Source organism: Argiope bruennichi, chromosome 5 (genome assembly GCF_947563725.1).
Source record: "Argiope bruennichi chromosome 5, qqArgBrue1.1, whole genome shotgun sequence".
In the NCBI taxonomy this organism is placed as follows: Eukaryota; Metazoa; Arthropoda; class Arachnida; order Araneae; family Araneidae; genus Argiope; species Argiope bruennichi.
The window spans coordinates 54046868-54067509 of record NC_079155.1 but is presented as its reverse complement, the minus strand read 5'-3'; the positions used below and the strand labels follow the sequence as shown (position 1 = coordinate 54067509).

The 20642-nt window shown below is 25.1% G+C and overlaps 1 protein-coding gene across 1 annotated transcript; it reads left to right on the top strand.

Moving 5' to 3' along the window:
* The first annotated feature begins 104 nt into the window (after window positions 1-104).
* Window positions 105-19105, top strand: LOC129969485 (ubiquitin-associated domain-containing protein 2-like). Its single transcript, XM_056084079.1, has 10 exons — window positions 105-331; window positions 4185-4315; window positions 5074-5193; window positions 8180-8283; window positions 9241-9361; window positions 11199-11246; window positions 12036-12275; window positions 14435-14606; window positions 16079-16149; window positions 17326-19105. Exons 1-10 carry the CDS (start codon window positions 292-294, stop codon window positions 17434-17436), a joined length of 1158 nt encoding a protein of 385 aa, XP_055940054.1. The 5' UTR covers window positions 105-291; the 3' UTR covers window positions 17437-19105.
* Window positions 19106-20642: the final 1537 nt, after the last annotated feature.

Genomic DNA, 20642 nt, shown 5'->3' with positions numbered 1-20642 from the left:
TTTAAATTTCGTTGCCTTACAGCGTCATCTTCAGGTAAAATTTAGAAAATGTGCTGTACATCCGTAACTCTTGTAAAAGATTATTTTGTTTCAATCTAATCAAGTTTAATTATTGTATCTATTTCTGCAAATTGTGTTTCCTCCTTACTTCATGCTATAATGCCTAATTATTATAATTTTAGAAAAACTGATTTGATTAATATTACAGTTTTACAATATTTAATTTCTTCTTCTGTCCTTCAATAAAATTTTCTCTGGACAAAAGCATTTACTTCGGTTCATTTTAATAAAATGGCTGCAATCCTCTCTCAAAACAGTTCGACTGGTTTCTGTGAGTAAATCATTATTTAATCTTCTGTGTACTTTTTAAAAAATCTGTAATTCTTTAGTATAAAATTTTACATAAGTTCTTTTAATTGTCAATATATATTGATTCATCATTTTCTTTTTTTAAAAAAATATTTAAAATTAAGTACAAATTAAACTAATTAGAATTATTTTTTAATTGAATATCTTTAAAAAAATAAGTAACATCTTTTAGATTTATGTTACTTTACAACGATTATACATTGAATTTATTAGGTAATTTTTTTTCTTATTTTAATGCTTTTCATTGTTTATTAAATCTGATAACTTTTTAATCTGTTCATAAGAATTTTGTAAAAATGAAATTAGTTGTGCATTAATGCAGATTTTTTTATTTTTTAAATAAGAAATTATCTTAATTTGTCAATGTAGTTCATGTTAATAACACGCCCTTTTTTTTTTTTTTTAGTTATTCAGCAAATTAACTTTTAAAGTTCTTAGACATTAGTAATAATTTAGGTCTTTATGGAAGCTGCCTGATTCTAATGAGGTATTTTAATATTGGTTATTGACAGTTATCTTATAAAATCATGTATTTTTTATTCTGCATTTTAAAAATAGTTTAATAAGTATGTTTGTAACAAATTAACCTTATTGAAATGCACACTATATATTGAGAGAAGTTAAGATTTACTATTAGTAAGTTTTTTATTTATTTTAGATTTAATTAATACCTAGATAGATAACTTTTGCATGATAGTTATTGTATTTGTGCTATATACAGTGGCTCAAACAATTGAGAGTACACCTTACATTTACTTGATAAATCCAACTTTCCTTATAAATGACACATTAACGAAAAGTGCAAACATGTTTTTATTTTTATATTTAATAAATTGTTTCATTTAAAGTAAACACAAAGAACAATCAACGAAAAATTTCTAAATTGAAAAGTTTTAGAAGCATTTTAAATAAACATATGCAGATTTTTATCTCAAAAATTTGAGAATACACCAGTGAAATTTTTGTAATATCTCACATTGAAAGAAAGTGTAAGTATTTAGTTGCATGTATTTTGGCTTTTATAATGGTGTTTAAGCGTCGTGGTACAGATTAGACCAATTTTTGGTGGTATTTCAATATATTTTACCCCATTGTTCTTGCAACACTTGTTTTAAATGGATTTTATTTTTAATTTTGCATTTTTGGACTACTGTTTTTAGTGTGGTTCATAAATATTCAATGGCACTGATGTCAGGGTTCTGTGGTGATGTGTGTTTATAATGAAAAAGATACCACATATTAATGTTATGTGCGGTGTGTTTAGTGTCGTTGTCCTGTAGGAAAATGAAATTTTAATCTAAACCCAAATTTTTAACACTTTCATTTAGATTACTGCAACTATATGGTCCATCCAACTTGCTGCAGAAATTTCTCAGATCATAGGCAGACGTGTAAGTACTGAAACCAGACGAAAGTAATTAGACAAGCTGGATATAAAAGTCAAATTGTTAAAGACCAACCATTCATCAGCTTGCGAATTCAGAAAAAGCGTTTGAAATTTGCAAAAACTCATCAACTGAAGACCAATAACTTTTGGAAGAAAATTATATTTAGTGATGAAAGAAAATCAACATTTTTGGAAGAGACAGCCATCGCACCATATAGAGAAAGCCTGATTCTGCTTTTGATTCAAATAATTTACGTCCTACAGTTAAATATGGTGGTGTCTCCATCATGATTTGGGGTTGTATGGCTTCATCCAGGGTAGAAAATTAAGTTTTTAGAGATGGCATTATGAATCATATGGTTTACTTAGCTATATTTCACAGCAATCTAAAGTAAGGTACTAAAAATTTGTGTTTATATGGAAATTTCATTTTCCAGCAGTACAATGACACCAAACAGAATGTAAGTAATGTCAAAATGCAGTGTCTTATTCATTGTAAACAGCATTAGACACACCACCACAGTACCCTGACACTAATGTCATTAAATATCTGTGGGCAACACTAGAAACAGTGGTCCAAAAAAACAAAATTAGAAACAAAACGCATTTAAAATAAATATTGCAAGAAGAATGGGGTAAAATATCTTCAAATACCACCAAAAATTGGTCTAATTGGTACCACAATGTTTAAAGGCCTTTATAAAAGCCAAAAGACATGCAACTAAATATTGACATTTTCTTTCTATGCAAGATATTATAAAAATTTCATTGGTGTATTCTCAATTTTTGAGATAAAAGTCTGCATATGTTTATTTAAAATGCTTCTAAAATTTTTCCATTTAGAAATTTTCGTTGATTCTTCTTTGTTTTTACTTTAAATTCAACCATTTATTATGTGTAAAAAATAAAAACATGTTTGCACTTCTCGTTAATGTGTTATTTATATTGAAAGTCGGATTTATCAAGGAAAAGTAAGGTGTACTCTCAATTGTTTGAGCCACTGTATATATATATATAAAATCGGAACTAAAGAAAAGAAATTCATTTTTTTATGTGCATTGCTTTAGGAATGTTAAATCTTTTAATAAAGCTTTGTGCTATATATATATATATAAAATCTGAACTAAAGAAATTTTTTTTTATGTGCACTGATTATTGTTTTTTTTTTTATGTGTTTTGAAGACAGCCTTATATATTTTTATGCAATCTATATATGCATTGCATAAAAATATTGTCTTTAATGTCTGTCATAATTTGATTTAACCACCCCAGTATTTTGAAATCTTTCTTTTTATATTTTCCCTTATTTAGAATTTTTTTCCCCCCTTTCTTATTAATGTCGATTCTGTTCACTTTAAGGCTTTGTACATTATTAATATTTTAGATTTCTTTATTTGCTCTAATTTATTTAATTATTTTCAAAAAGTAATCATGTAAAATATTTAGCATTTTTTATGTTTTCTTATCCGTATGCCAGTGATTAATGGCGAAAAAAAAAAGCTATCAAAGATGTTACATTAATCATAGCAAAAATTTTGATTATGTTGCGAGTGACACGTCATTAATACCCAAGTGCCTATTTTCTAAGTTTTTAATTCTTCTATAGTTATATCCTATTAATTTAATGAAATTAAAAAATTACAGAAGTATCAAAATTAAGATTTTATTTAATATCAGATAATATAACTTAGTTTGCTCTAAATAAAAATATTTTAATGTCTTTTATTGATAAAAAAAATTGATTACTCATTGTTGACTAAAACTTATCTGCTTCAGTATTAGTGCTGGCTTGTTATTGCTCTCATTGTTAAGAAAAAGGGTACAAATTTTGTAAGATTCATATGCATGATTTATTTATAATAAGGTCTACTTTTCATTGTTTCTGGTGATTTATTCTCACACATGTATTGAATGCCTTCAAGGTAAGACAGTAAAATTCTTTGATTGTGTTATTAAATTGTTAAATTTTTCATGTAAATATGACAGTATGTGGTTTGACTCTAGTAAAGAGTTTCATATGTTTAGTATATAAAATATATATAAGGCTTTGAAAATAGTCTTAAACATGTTTATGCAATGCGTATATTATAAATACCTTGCATAGATGTGCATTGCTTACATATTGCATACATTGCTTTTAATATCTGTGATAATTTTATATTTAAATCTTCTTTGTTTAAGGAAACAAGATTATCAAATTATTTTAGTAGATATTTAATGGATATTAAATATAGCCAATCCATTTAATCAACAGAGATAGTTAGTTAATAATGAGTTAGAAAGTAAGAAATTGAAGCTAATATCTAACAGATTTATAACAGTTATAAATGCTAGTATATTAATTATCTGTTCAGAATTAAACTAGAATTAAAAAAAATATATTTTCAATTGAAAATTGTGCAAGTTACAATTTTTTTATTTTTTCCAGATAAAGCTCCTGTATCCAAAGGTATTCTTGGATGCATGTTTTTAACATCTTGCGCCTTAAATGTGCCTCTTCTTGCTCATATAAAACAATATGTTATGTATAACATACCCAGTATATTTCAAAAATTAGAGGTATGTGTGTGTATTCTGAAATCATGTAAAATGCATTAGCATTCTGAAAATGATACTTATTCTTTTATTTCTTCTCAAAAGCTTGTTTTGTTGCCTGTTTTTCACTATCATAGATTTTGCATAATTAATAGAATTGCATAATTAATAATCTTGTAAAATTTAAAAAAATGCCTTTTTTTGATAATTTTTGGTTAAAATTATTATATAAATATTGGTGAAATTTAATGTATTTTTGAATTTTATCTCTGATGTCTGATTTAAATTGTAAAAATGACTTTATTATTTAAAAGAGGGAAATGAGATATAATATTTTTATGAAAATTATTTCATTACATTGTATGTACAAAACCATAAAAACAAATTGTGATTAATAATTTTTTTGGGTTATCTTCAAATTTTTAAGGTAAATGCTTGTTATGCTTTTCTCTGTAATTTAATTTTATTCTTCTGATTCCTCAATGTAATTCTTTGTAATATTGCAAAATATCTTGATAATAAAAGAATAAAATATCTTTAATTTTTTTAATGAATATTTTTAATGTTGTGGAATCATTTTTTTTTTTTTCCAGAATACTTAAAATTTCCTATTCCAATTTTGATACTAAATGTATAAGTAATTTTACATTTGAAGAGAAAAATGCACTTATTTCCATTTTTGTCATTATATTATTAGTATTGCATATTCATTAGTTAATTCATTTTTTTTTAAGATATGGGGAAAAAAAGTTGATGTTTGATTTTTTTTTTTTTTTTTGTAGGTATGGAGAGTGATTACATCTAAGTTAACCTTCTTAGAAACCAAAGACTTAGTGTGTGGTTGTTTATTGATATATTATTTTAGGATTTTTGAAAGGAGATATGGCTCACATAAATTTGCGGTAAGTGTTTGAACTTGTTGCATATTTCATAGACTTTTTTTTTTTTTTTTGGCTAAAAAAGATTTATTCTAATTTAAGTTCTAAAATAAATAAATTATGGAAATAATTATAAAATATCACATTAGTTAGATTTTGCAAAATTTTTTAATTAAAATCGATTTTTTTCTTAAATTTGTTTTAAGTTCAGTTCACATACTTTTGTTAGAAACTGTTGTTCAAGTGAAACAACAATAATGTACATCAACTTGAAGGGAAAAAAAAAAAGAAAAAAAAGATTGGATTAGAATTGGGCATTTTATTATATCATTTTCTTTTCTTTCTAGAAATTGATAATAGTTTTTGTTTGACAATAAAAACCAAACATTTTATTTTAAATTTAGCATAGAAGTAGATCCTATTATTTTTACTAGCTGATCATACCCAAACTTGATAACTATCATATCTTTAAGCTTACCAATTGTTTTCATTGAAATTAATGACAAGCTATATCAGTTACTCTTGTTTGCTTTATATCTCTTATCTTGTTAGTACCTGAATTCATTTAAATAACTTGGATATAACTGTTTCTATCTAATCTCAAGTTTAATAAACATTTATATTTGGTTATAGTTTTGCTCCCAATATTTTCCCATAATATCTTTGTAACAATATTTTTCCATAATATCTTTGTAACAATATTTTTCCATAATATCTTTGTAACAATATTTTTCCATAATATCTTTGTAACAATATTTTTCCATAATATCTTTGTAACAATATTTTTCCATGATGTAATCAAATCTTAAAATGAATTCATTGGTTCAGAATTTTTAATTGTTTTCCACTATAATTTCTTCATTTGTGGTGATACTCACTTTCATTAATGTTGTGGCTAAATAATGTAAACAAAAATAGAATAAGGCTGCTAAAATTTCATTGATGCTTCATCAAGGAGTGAAATCTGTTCAAACGTTTAAAAACTAATATATTGTTTTCTGCAGACATTGTTGACCGATAAAGGAAAAGTATTCTAAATTCATCCCAAATTATATAATTGACTGAATCATTTTGTTATGCATGCTTTATATATATATTTTATCATTTGGTATTCTAATTTTTTTTTCTTTTACTCAGACTTACTTTTTATATTTTTGTTTTTTGTTTTATATTTTTGATTTTTTTTTATTGTCAATAACATAAAGCAAAATACAATCTCTCTCTTTTACTTTGCTTATAAAGTGATAGTAATTTGATTACCATATGATGTTTCATGTTTAATTTTTATCGAATTTCAAATGATCCTAATTAGTGTATAAAATCATATAGTTCAGCAACGGATTGTAAAACCCTCCGTGTTTTTGCGCATACATTAGGATGGGTTTAATTCTTCAAAATAGAGGTGAAAGGAGGAGATGTTTACATTTACTAGTATATAATAGGCAAAATCCAAGGTCAAAGGGAATACCGGAAGTGCATTAATCTTTCCCCGTCTCACCCCTTAATGAGAGGGAGTCATTGAAATTTGATCGTCTCAGAATCTGTTGATAAACTATTCAAGTTTACTGGTCCTTTCTGATCTAAAGAACAAATGCTATGGTGATAATTGTTTTATTTAGGAAAATCCTAATCAAATAATTTCTTTTAAATATCTAAAATTATTAATTTTATAATTACCAAAAGGAAAAGGTATTTAATCTCGGATTTCCTGTTATATTGCTTTCAAAGCAGTTACAGTGTAAACAAGCTCAAGAAGTGGGGGGGGGGAGAAAGCCATATAATTAAATGAACACAGAGAGAGAGAGAGAGAGAGAGAGAGAGACAGAAGAATGAGACTGCTGAAGGAATCTGAAAATTGTTTTAAGTAGTTTAAAGAAAGGATCTAATTAGCTGTTGGTTTTTCTTATACATATGAAACTAGTTACTTTATATATTCCCAGTGGAAGGAGACAGGTGGTTACCTTGCCACAATGCTAAAAATACAATGCAAACAAGCAAGCTCTAGAATAAAAGTTGTAGATTTGTGAATTAGACAAAGTTCAACTATTAGAAAGAGGAGCAAATAAAATTGCTGTAGAAACTAAACACTGATGTTCTGAGGATCATCTTCAAGATGAAGTAATGGGTCTTTTTTAATAAGGAATTACATTGGGCATAAAATTACTTATAATTTTTAAATTCAAGAACTATTGAAATCAAGTGTTAGTCAAAACAATGCATTTGCAAACTAGAATAAAATAGTAAATGAAACATTCAATCTTAATGCAATAGATACCTTCTAGGAAATATAATTGCCATTGAGTGATTGAAAACCAAAAATATTGCCCCAAATCTTAAAAAATGTGACATGAAGATTTTCAATATAAAAAAAAATGATTTTAAAATGTATTTTTGGAAATAGGTAATGAAGTACTATTTAAATATAAATGGACACAAAAGGAATAAATAAATCATAGAAGGATAAGAGATATCCCTATGATATTCAGTTTTTAGGCTAACAAACTATTAAAACAATTAAAAAAATATACATACATACCATCCCTTCCCCCTAAAGCATTGTCACAGGAAATTCAACTACCCTGAATTAAGTTAAAATTATATATATATTATTTAATATATCTAAAAGAAATTAAGAGAAAACTAAAAGGTAGTATACTTCCATTGCCCATGGTAGTATATGCAGCAATTGTATTTCTGCAATTATATTTTTACATGGCAATTATATTTCTACTTCCATTGCAGAAAATGGATTGTGTTTTGAATAATTAAAGTCTTAAAAAAGAGTCTGAAATTGTTATGTTTATTTTTTCTTAGATTTCGGACAGTAGAGATGGGAAAAACTCAAGTACTTAGAATAAACATTATTTATATGCAGTATATCTGTAGATTAAAAATTTTTATGTATTCATGCAAATATTCTTTGCTTGATTTTTAAAATTTTATATAATATGCTTTCATTTAATTGATTATATTTCTCACATAATAATAATCACTAATTTTGATGTTTCAGTCTTATTTATTAGCTGCATGTACTGTTTCTACTATTCTGGAATTATCATTTGTGTATTTGCTTAATCACTTGGATGTGCAGATCACATTTCTTCCTACTGGACCGTAAGTCATTAATATTTCTTATTTTGTATATTTTTAAGAATGTGTTAAAAAGAAATAATTGCTTCAAAAATGTAGAAGTGGCAAATTTGTAACTTTTTTTGTAATAATGTTTATTACAGGATTTAATGAACATTATTTTAAAGTTTAAATGCCAAGTATTTCAACGACTCTTTTCATGGAAATGCTATGTTAATAAACTTTTTTGGAATTAAAATTTATCATTCTTAAGATCGCTTAATTTTCTTTTATGTAATAATTTTACTATATTTTTAATATCTGCTTTTTTCTGTATAAACTTATTGTTTAATTAATCATATTTATTTTATATTTAGGTGTTTGTTTGGCAAAATTCAAAATTATATGAGGTTTTGTTTGTATCATAACTGATTTTAATCATTTATTTGCAATTTAAAAATTACTGTTTTCACAGTTTTCCTTAATCTTATCCATATTTTAATGACTTGCACACGACTTAAACACGAAGGCTAATTGCCAGTCTTCTAAAATTTCTTCTGTTTTTTTTTTTTTTGTTTTTTTTTAATGCAAAAATTTCAGAAACAGAAGGGAAAAAAAATGTAATTGGAATCTTAAATATATTTATAGAATAAGCTTTCAAAAAATATTATGCCAAAATGAACTAGTATGTTTTCAGTTTGTTTTATTATGTGTCTTTGGAATATGTTTATTTTGCTGAACAGAATTAATAGAAATTGATTTTAAATTTCACATTGGAATGCATTTCTTGCTCTCAAATGAATATATTATTGTTAAAAAAATTTTTTATCGCCTGTATACTTACATTTGAATTTTCCATATTTCTCTGCTTTCTACTATAAAGCAAAAAACTTTCTTTATACAAAAAGGATTTTAAGCTTTTTTATTGAAAATTAAAAATAACATTTTTGGATGTGGAACTTTCTAAATATATAGTTAATATTTTTAAACTTCTTTATGCAGGTATGGGCTCATTTTTCCTTTATTTGCAAATTATTTTATGGACATTCCAAGAGTTGCACAATCATATATTCTGGGAGTCCCAGTAACAGGAAAAACACTAACTTATTTGGTAGGACTCCAGGTATGCATGCTATTTTTCATTTCATTCTGTGAATATATGAACATCTTTTATTTTCATGCTGAAGCATATTATGGCTAATAATTTTTTTTAAATCGCATTGTGAATTTGTTACAGTATTTTTTTTTATTATTGAAATATTATATATGTAATAAAAAAGTATTTGAGTTTTTAGTATTTTGGTTAATCTTATTTTTTAAAATTTATTTTCATTAGATTTTGGAGTTTTTAAAAAACAATACATTTTAAAATTTTAATTTTTGGTGGTATTGGTATTGAATTTCAAGAACAAAATTTAACTGTAGTAAAATTATTGATTATTGATAAGTCTACTTTTATTTTATGAGTTAACTAGCTGGTATATCTGATATTATTTGGGATAAAATTATTTAACTAATGCTAGCATTCAGTGGTATGTTACTATGATATAAAGGCATTTTTAAAAAATGATATTTTTATTGTAAATATGCTTTCTAATAAACATTATGTTATGCAAAATCTTCCTATTTTCTGTTATCAATTGTTAATTAAAATGAGGAGATAATTGATAAATTATTTTTAATCCCATAGTTCTTCACCAAATTACAAACTGCACCAAAATTTTTTTAAAAATCTGTTCAAATTTCATATTTTTCCATAAATTGCTAATGATATTTATGAGCGTTATATAGGATTTAATTAAGCATTACAATTTGCAACTCTAGAAAAGAATAAATAATCTGAAATTCTCATTGTGAATTGGTATAAAAAATCTTTCCTATTTATGAAACATGGTTTAAAATTGTTAAAATATTATTTACCAAAAAAAGTTCATTAAAATCTCCCTAGTACTACAATTTTGTGAGTAAGATTTAAAATGTATAGTTAATATTTATAGTAAAAGTTAAATTATTATATATCAAACCAGCATTAAACATACAGATGCTTGTACATGCACATTTTTTGTTGTTGTTGTTAAAAGGTTCTTTTATATGAGTTATTTTAATACAGATCTTTCTATCAACAGCTATTTTATTTGAATTAATATAAAATCTGTTACACCAGAGAATAATATCTTATAATATCTAAAGAAGTGTATATTGCCCTGTTCCGTGATAAAGGCAAATGTTAAATCTTTAACAAATATTATTACATGAACATTAATAATGAAATATTATAACATGAACAATTCATTAAAACAGATTTTAAGAGCAAACAATAATAAATTACATCTAATAATACACCAATTTAAATTAATGAAGAAAGAAATGATTTCTGCTGGAATTCTTTTTAAGATATATTCATGCTAATCATGGTGAAAATCAAACTATTATTTTATTGATAATAACTGATCTGGCAATGCTTTGCTATCATATTTTCTAAAATCCTACTGACAAGAAAAATAGTTTGTGAACATACAAATAATTTTCCTTGCCATTAGAAGCTTTGCCTGATTATCATAGAAAAAAAAAATCAGTAGCCTTTCCCCTCTACACATAGGAAAAGCAATAGATAGGTTTTAGGCAAAGAAGTAAACTGCAGAGATGTGAAAAATAGTTTCTAGTTAACAGAAAAATTAACCATTTTGTTAATTAACTCAAAACTTTCCAGAAAACTTCTTGGTGCCAAGAAACATCTGTATACAAAATTTGAATAAAATCTGTCCAATAGTTTTTTTAGTCTGCAGAAGACGCGCATAAGCAAACACTGCCATTTGTATATATATATATATATATATATATATATATATATATATATATATATATATATATATATATATATATATATATATATATATATATATATGTATTACAAAACTTCAAATGTATATTGTTGCTAATGTTCTTCATTTTTTTTCTAGATTATAAGTAGTAACAAGGAATCCATGATTGCTGGTATTTGTTCTCTAGTAAGTTCTTCTTTTAAGTATAATTTTAAATTGCTTTATTAAATGTTACATCTCTTTGAATTCTTATATGAATTTTTCATATTTAGGATTTTTTACTCTTTGCTATAAAGATAGGATATTGTACTGGCTTGAAATATTTTATAGAAATTTTAATTTTTTCTGTCCTAATTTCAATATTTTTGCAGCATATAATATTTCAGCTTTTATATTTGAAAATTAATTTGGATTCATTTATTGAATTTTCACTCAAATTCATCTTTTTTTAATGACTCATGGGTTTTAACATATAATAATGCAACTTTTAGATGGGAAATTGGAGATATTTGTGCATGTTTTAAACTAAAATGAAAGGAATTTCATTCTGTTTTTTCTAAGTAATTGTATTTCATATTTCATTCATTTACCTAATAATTATAAAAATACTATAAATATTTTGTCATCAATTTGCAATGTTTAGTCAAAATTAAATATTATTTTTAGTATTGTTAATTTAAAGTTAAAGCATGTCAATAATATATTTTCTTTAAACGTTGATGCTGGATAAAGTTCTTTTCTTTTTTCTTCACTATAATGACACTTTAAAATTAAGTTCCTCTTTCAGTTTGTAAGGTTTTTTTAAAATGTAATTTAGTAATCAGAATTTTATATGCAGCATATGATATTGTAATAAATTAAAGTTATTGGAAAGTTTTGATTTTTGCTAAATTTTCTTTTAAATAAAACATGCTTAAAAAGCATTTTAAGATTAAACTATAATATTTTAATTGAGTGGATTTTTTTTTTTTTTAGCTTGCCGGAGTGATTTGTCGCTGGAATTTTCTACATGTTTTAGATATTATTAAAGTACCCAAATTCATTGCAAAATGCTTTGGAGCCTGCCTTGGTTGGATTCTTGATTCATCTCCTCCAGTTGAGAATTCTGTACCCATGGGTGCTACTTTGGAAATTCAAAGACAGCAGCAATTAGATTTGATGGAGCAACAGCTTCTGCTTTCAAGAGCTAGAGAGTCAAGAGGAGGTAATTCGGGGGTAAGGAATACATTAAAATGCTATTCAAAATGAATTATTAATTATGTATGTTTTATCATGTAATGCATTTTTACTCCCTATTTAATATATCTTTGCTTTTGTATTTGAAAATTTGACTTGGGTTATGTTCTAAAATTCTAGTTGCCAAACAACAGCTTTTTTTATATTTTAAATTTGTTTACGATGAAATTTCAAATGGTAAATTATTACACATTGATCTTTATTATCTGTGGAGTTGGGTCATGCATGCAACAACTGTGGATAATAAAATTTTGCTGATAATCTGCAAAATGGCTAAAACAAAAGATGCAAATTGACATGAAAAGGCTTTTTTGAAAGTTTATTATGCAGGCTTATGCATACATATATAATATTTTTCCAAGCTTACACATTTTTTGGTTTACTTTTTAACAAAATTACTAGCTAGTGTTTTTTTTAACACCATTTTATTGTTTTCCCTGTATGTCATTCAGGTACTTATAAGAGAGATTTTCTTTAATTTTTGCAAGTTTTGCCGAGGGAACTTATTTTTCTTGTCTAATCTACTGATTTTTTCTCTTTTTTTAATTTATAGTGTTTCTAACAAAAGAGTCTGGTGTTCTTAAGTTGTTCTAAGTTGATAATGAATAGTACTGTTAAATTAATATAGAGCAGGAAAAGAAACTAAGTTGTATTATTCTTTTCACTCTGGAAAAGTGAGAATTTTGCTTTTACCAGCATAGTACATCACTTGCTACAAATGCTATTTCTTTTTAGTTTGTCATATATTTCTTAATTATTTATGAAATGCATAAAATGCATTCTGATTGAAATACATTTTTGACTCGCTAAGTGAGTGCTCCGATTGACTAGAAAATGAGATTGACAAGGCAGCTTTTTTTTGTGCTACTTAAAAAGAATTTTTTTGGGAAAATGATCAAGAAATAAAAAGTTTCTCATTTATAATGTTAGATTATACTTGCCTCCTTATTTAAAGTTTACTACATGAAAACTAAATTTTAAAAGACTATTAAATAGATATAAAATAAATTTTCTAGCACCTATTTTTTTTAAGCATTCGTTCCTGTTTGGTAATTTCCCAAAAAATGAAAAATAGGCTTTTTCATCACCATAGAGTGGGAAGGGAAACTTTCAAGTGGTTAAATTTGTGATGGGAGTTGTTTTTAACATTTTGGAATTAACAATAATGTGTAACTCACCTATGGGTAATCAAGAGTTAACTTTTTTTTTTTTTTTTAATATTTGTATTAAGTTTGAATAGTTAGCTGTTTTAAATACAGTCATTGTTCAGGTAGTATAGGAAAATAATAATTGTTTTCAAAAGATTAAAGTTCTGTGATTTTAATATTTGTAAAATATTAATTCAGAATCAAGTTCCTGGCAATTCAAATGGATTTTAAACACAATATTTTTATTCATGTATACTTATTAATTGGATTCCATTTTTGCCGAATCATGCAGATATGGTGGTTTTCCAGGGTTTCCTCTGTTCTTGAATTTTATTTTGCTGCACTCAGAAAAGTACTTAATTTATCATTAAATCCTTAAAATGTTATAAAAAATTTGCAAAATTTACATTCATTATTTATTATGAGAGAAGAGAAAAACAAATTTGTGACTTGATTTTGCCTTGAGAATATGAATGTATTTTGTAAGGTGAGCACTCGGTAGTAATTTATATAACACTAAAAGTAACCATCCAATGACTTACCATATAGCCGCTTGCATTGTTATCCTGAAATTCACTTTGCACTCTAATTATTGGCTTTGCATAACAGGTGTCCATAGTACTACTTTTCACACAAGCATTTACTCGTAATAAGTAAGAATAAAGGTGGCATTTTATTTATAATTTGAAAATGCGTCTAAAATTTATAATTTTATGATCCTCAAATATGTTTCTTCATTAAGAGTGGATATCCTTATTTTGCTGTCTCTCCTAGCAGCTGAAATTGCTTGCACATACATAGAAATTGCTACTGGTATGCATGAATGTTGAGAGATTGGATTCCCGAGAATAGAATATCTTCTATTCTCTTTAAGTATTCCCCCCCCCCATTTTGTTAAAAAAAATTGTGCATTTTATAGCATATATATATATATATATATATATATATATATATATATATATATATATAATATACAATTTCTGTTTCTAGCGATTTCATAATCGACAACAAATGGCCCAAGGGTATGCTGAAAGACTAGTCCCACCAGCTAATGATGGAGGTCTCTTTGGTAGTTTTCACAATCAGAATATTTGGAATAACACTTTTAGTCCAACATCCTTGCTAAGAAGGAATCGGCAACGAGAAACAGACAGTTCTGCTGGTATTTAATTTTATATTTTCGTATTATTGTTGGTCTGCAAGCAATGGATTAGATCCTTTGAAAAGAATTGAGGAAAATGCAACAAGCATTTTTAAATGGATGTGTCATGATTATAAAATGAATACATATTGATCAGAACTTATTTTCATTTGATAAAAATAATAAAAATGTAAAACGGTTATGTCTCAGACAGTAAATTTAGGATATATATATAACTAAATGCAGTGTCAATTAATTTATAGAATGATTTAAAGCTATTATAAAAAGTTAGAAATATTGAAATACAAAAAATACTTTGATTGAGAGAAAGAAAGAAAATAATTAATAAAAATAACTGACAGTTCATATTAAGTTTCTACTGTTTTTTGGACTTGTTTACTATTCTTCTGTATCACCATCATTTAACTCATTAATGCCAGCACTTTTTTAATTAGACAGTTAAATTTCACTTCAAGGTTTAGCCATATTTCATTCCAGTATTTCTTTATTAAAAAACATTAATATGTTTTCTCAAGTTCTTAAATAATTTTCTGTTAGAATATGCAATTTATTCAAATTAATGAGCAAAGGTTGCAATTTAAAAACTTTTTTTAATGTTTAAGATAATGGAAGGAATTTTTAAATAATTATATATATTTAATTTAATATTTTTAAAAAACTCTTAATTTTTATCTATAAAAAGTTTTTAAAATTATATTTGCCTGGCACTATATAATCTTTAAAAATAAATCAGATCAAATCTATGCTTCAAATTGAATTAAGTATTTACTTGTTAATCAGTTTATTATTACATGGTGCTTATTTATATATCTTTATGCTGCACTAAGAGAAATACATCACATGATTACAATATTAAATCTAGCACTTTTTAATAATTTGTTACTTTTATTACATGTTTCTGTTGATTTCAGTGCTCTGTTTTGAAGTAATGATTGTTAATTCTGGAATTAACTAAATTTCACATTCATCTCATATTTGTGAAAAAAAAAAATACTCTAAAATATTTAAATATCATGCCATTATGTTTGACTTATATATCATTAAATGTTTTTTTGGCCTTGATATGCATGGAATTTAGAATTGTAATAGTCAATGGATATATAAAATGCTGTCTTATTTTATTCAGTTATGTTAAAATTAGAATATTATTTATTGAAATAATGCAATATTTTTCTTTTATAATTTAACTGTTACATGCTTACATGGTTTTGTTCTTTTTTGCAACAATTATTTATCTTATTAATATTATCTGCTATGTTTTAATAAGGAATTTACATTGACTACTACAACTCATTTTTTTAAAGATATTATTACTCTTTTTTTTTTTTGACAAGTTCTTATCTCTGAATTCATCCAATTTGTCATCAAAAATATGCTACAGTATCATATGTAATAATTTTAATAAAATTAAAAATTATGTGTTACTAATGTATGCAAGTTGTCATTTTCATACAATTCTTACTTTCTTTTAGATTCTGCAGAAATGGCTAATGGTATAAATCAAAATCACATTGATGCATCCACACCTGTTCAAGAGGATCAAGTAATTTACATTGTTTATTTTCGTTTTAAAATAACTGCATTATTATTATATTTTCAATTTCTTCACACTGACGTCAATCTTTTTATTGGAAGAATTAATGTGTAGAATTTTGATTCTTAATTATGGCATTAACACCATTTTGATATGTCCAATAGAATTTTTAAAGGAAGTTTTGAATCTTGTTTTATTTTAAATAATTTTTAAAATTAAAAAAATTCAAAATCCAAAAGTTTAAAATAAAATACAAATGTTATGTTAATTTTGATGTATGCGATTAAATTTTAGACAAAATTTGTGTGCTTTTGAATGCTCTTTCTTTAATGTAAATGGTTTCTGTGTTATATATCCATTTCTCATCTAAATCAGGTACATTTTCTGAAGTTTTCTTTTGTCTTGTTTTCAAAAAACTTAGTAACAATCAACTTATTAGGAATTATTAGTAGAAAAGTGGCAATTTAAAACAAATATTAGTAACCAATTATAGATAATATTGCAACAGTCAAATCCCTTATTGAAATAGAAAATGATTTGTACAAACTCAAAAGTTTATAAAGTATTTTTTTTATTGTAACTTCAAATATCTGCATAGTTTTATGTAAAACTGCAAAAAATTTGTAGAATTTGAATGATTTTGTGGTAGAATCTCAGTTTTGAAATTGGAATTACTGTTCAAGACCCAATTCCATCCAGGATCTATCAAGCAGACTTGATGAATGAATGGATTAAAGTTTTGGATGCTACTATGATATAAATTTTGAAGAGTGGAATGCTTGTTTGCATGTAGCCCTCATCAAACTCTATTAAAAAAATTATAAGGTTCTGCATTCTCTACCTCCCCTCCCCTTCTCTGAAAAAAAAAAAAAAACTTGAAATTTGAATGACTAGCAGATCTTTAGAATAATTACCATGTTTTTGCATTAAAATTTTTAAAGATTTTTTTTATTCTCTACCTCCCCTCCCCTTCTCTGAAAAAAAAAAAACACTCGAAATTTGAATGACTAGCAGATTTTTAGAATAATTACCATGTTTTTGCATTAAAATTTTTAAAGATATTTTTATTATGTACATTTGTAATATAATTATTCACTGAAAATTGCATTTACAGTCATATTTTTAGCAAATTTGTGTTATTTTTAAAATGAGTTTTTATTTTTTGACTAATAAAATTTCTTTTAGGTGAAAACACTTGTTGAAATGGGATTTGAACGGCAAAATGTTGTTCGTGCCCTCCAGTCATGCAACAATGACATCAACATGGCCACTGTGATTCTTTTGAATGAAAGCTGAAAAACTGTTTTTCTTATGAAAACTGGATTTTTTAAGTTGTGATCTTAGCTGTTAAGTTTTACACTGTTTTTAATGATTTTCTAATGTTGGAAATAAAGCATTATTTCTCGTCGAGCCTTCTCCTTTTTGGGGTTGGCAGTGTAAAACTAACAAATTTTATTTTATTATTTATAAATAAGCAAGTTCAGTTCATAAGATGAAGCACTGGACTTAAATTGATTGATGAAGTTTTGCTGCAAGCTGCATTTTTTGAAAGTGCATTTGTATTTAAATGTGACTTAAACCTTACAGAGTACAAATAACTTTTGTACAGAATATAAATGTGTACACCTTATTCACCGAAAGTAAGAAATTTCTGATTATTGAAAGGCTGAAGTTTACCTTTTCGTATTGCATAATATATTGCAAAGCGTTGCAAGTAGAGGTTTCTTATTTTAAAAGTATTATATTTCTTCAAAACCATTGTGTAATAGTAACTGCATGGTATTTATCAATTCTTGAATGTCTGATTAATAATGGAACCTTTTTCTATTGGAGCTATTGTAAAAATAAACTTTAATTTTTCAGCATCTTTAAACTAAATACCATGATAATAAGAGTCGTTTTTATTTTTAAAAAAAATTATGTTTCTGATACTAAGTTAATTTCCAAACTGTTTTCTATGTAATGTGATAATGTTAATTATTGTACTTTTGCAATGTAAATTTCTATTTATTTATATATTTTATTTTTAGTTGTGAACTGTTATTCTAAGAAATTTATTGTAATTCTTTGTGTTTAGTGTAAAAAGAGTATTACCAGATTAAAAGAAATTTAGTAAATACTTTGGTAAAAACTTTCAAAAATATATTCGTGGTATTATTTTCTTCAATAAATTGCAGATACTAAGAAGATAATGTCATAAATGTTATACATCTCATTTATGTATTATTTGATTTTTTCCCCCATTGAATTATACATGAACTTATATTATTCTGAACGTAATCTTAATTATTTTGTGATGAAAAAAAATATTGTTATTCCAAATTTAAAAATAATGAAAATTTTATTTTTTTAAATTATCAAAAGCCTCATGTATTGAATAAGTGCTTCTAAAAATTTTAATTGTTAAATAGCTTATAGATCTTATTTTGTGCATATTTGATTGAATGATTTTTAATTTAATATTAGGTATAGAAAACACAACAATATATTTTTAAATTAATCATACTTTCATTCAATTTTATTTTCTGCATTTTTCTAGGATTGTTTACAAAGTGCTACTTTGCTATATTGCTTTAAAAAATCAGATAAAAATTTTATTTATTACGAAGTGTTAACAAATAAGCTAAAAGAATTTCATTTCAGCTTGATTTTGAAATAGAAAGAGGGAAAAAAACAAAAACAAAAAAGATTGATAAAAGTGTACATTTTAATGGATTAATATTTGCTCTTATTTTTCATGATAGGCAGAAATATGTATAAGATCAATAGTCGTATTTGTTAATATTACTCTTATCATTTAAAATACTGTGTATGTTAAATATCTTCACATTCAATATAAGAGCATATTTTTTATGTCTGTGCCATGTGTGAGTGATACTGAGGCTTTCATATTTTTGCCAAAGTATATTATGTTGTGTGATTCAAGAAAAATATTGAATAATAAAAGAATACTTTTATCACTGTATTCTGTCGCCATTTTTTTTAAACTCTGTTTCCAGTATGTTCATTTTAAAACATAGATTTCAATGAATTTCATTTTAATTATAGTACAAGTATTAAAATTAAGATAGTTTTAAAATCAAATCAAATTTCAGAAAATTTTATTAAATTCATTTTCATCAAAAAAAAAATAGATGGAATTTTAAAAAAAATAATGGATCTATATTAAGACTTTTAACATATATTAAAATATCAAGGAATAAAAATTATTTTCAATTTCCTTACATTATTAGAAAAAATCTTTAAAAAAAATGAAATGATAATACTTGAAGTTCAAAACCTGAGTAATGTGAAAGAGATATGCCAATTGAAAATTATTCAGAATTTTGGAATTGCATTTAGATTTCCTAGATACAATAAAAAAGAACATTTTTAATGTGTTCATTTTATTCATGAAAATGAAATTGACTTTCCTATGAATAGAATCGAGGTTTGAGTGGTCTACTGGTTATAAAAAATTTTTTAACAGGTAAAAATTTTGATTTTTTTCCCTCTGTGTAACCTTAGATATAATAAAATAATTTTTGAGCAAAGAATCATTTCCTATTTTTCTTGCAAAATAATAGTGAATTGAAGACTATTGTCCAGAATTGAAAAGATTTCTGAAATGTTTTTTGATTTATAATTTTTATCATAGTCTAATAGATGAACTTAATGTATTAAATAAAATACCTTTATATCATCAAGATATCCAATTCCACTCATTGAACAGATGCTCATTTTTCTCTGAAATGGAAGGATTGGAATCATATTATTTCATGTTATCTGACTACACTATAAAAATTTTATATTTTTATAGCATGTTTGGAGTTTTTATAATATCAGTCTAATATTTTGTAATCTCCTAGTAATCCTTATTAGTATTAGCAATCCTTATAATATCAATCTAATATTTTATAATCTATTAGTAATTCTTATTTAATTTTTTTACTATCTTTTCCTTTTAGAAATATGATAGCAGATATGTAAAGCATAAGAATCTTGGCATAATATAGTTTGGATACTTAATATACACATAATTTTGATTTTGCTAAAGTACAATAAAAAAACAAACAAGATTCTTGAGTCTTTTATGGCTGAAATATCATGCTTTATGAATTGAAAATTTTAAGAATTTGGAAGGAAAGTTGAGTAAGAATTTTTTTTTGTGTGTGTGCGAGTTAAAGAATAGGTTGTAAATTTAGTCTAAACTAGTCCCTTATAATTACAGATGGTCAGAAAGATTTGAAAGTGGTATTTATTCTATGCATAAAAAGGAATTGTTTTAATAGAGATAATCAGTTATTTATTCATGTTTTTAAATTTTTGTTTGCTGGTGAACTCGTAACATTTCTTTTTTAAGGGGATTATAGCATTGCTAACATGGAATGCTTTCTCCCATTTTCAAGTTATTCAAAGAGAAAATAGAAATATTTATGCTCCCTCTCAGTAATAAATGCAGGTATTAAATATGGAGTGACAAAATTAGGGTAGAGTGAAGCTAACTGTTTGATGTTAAGATG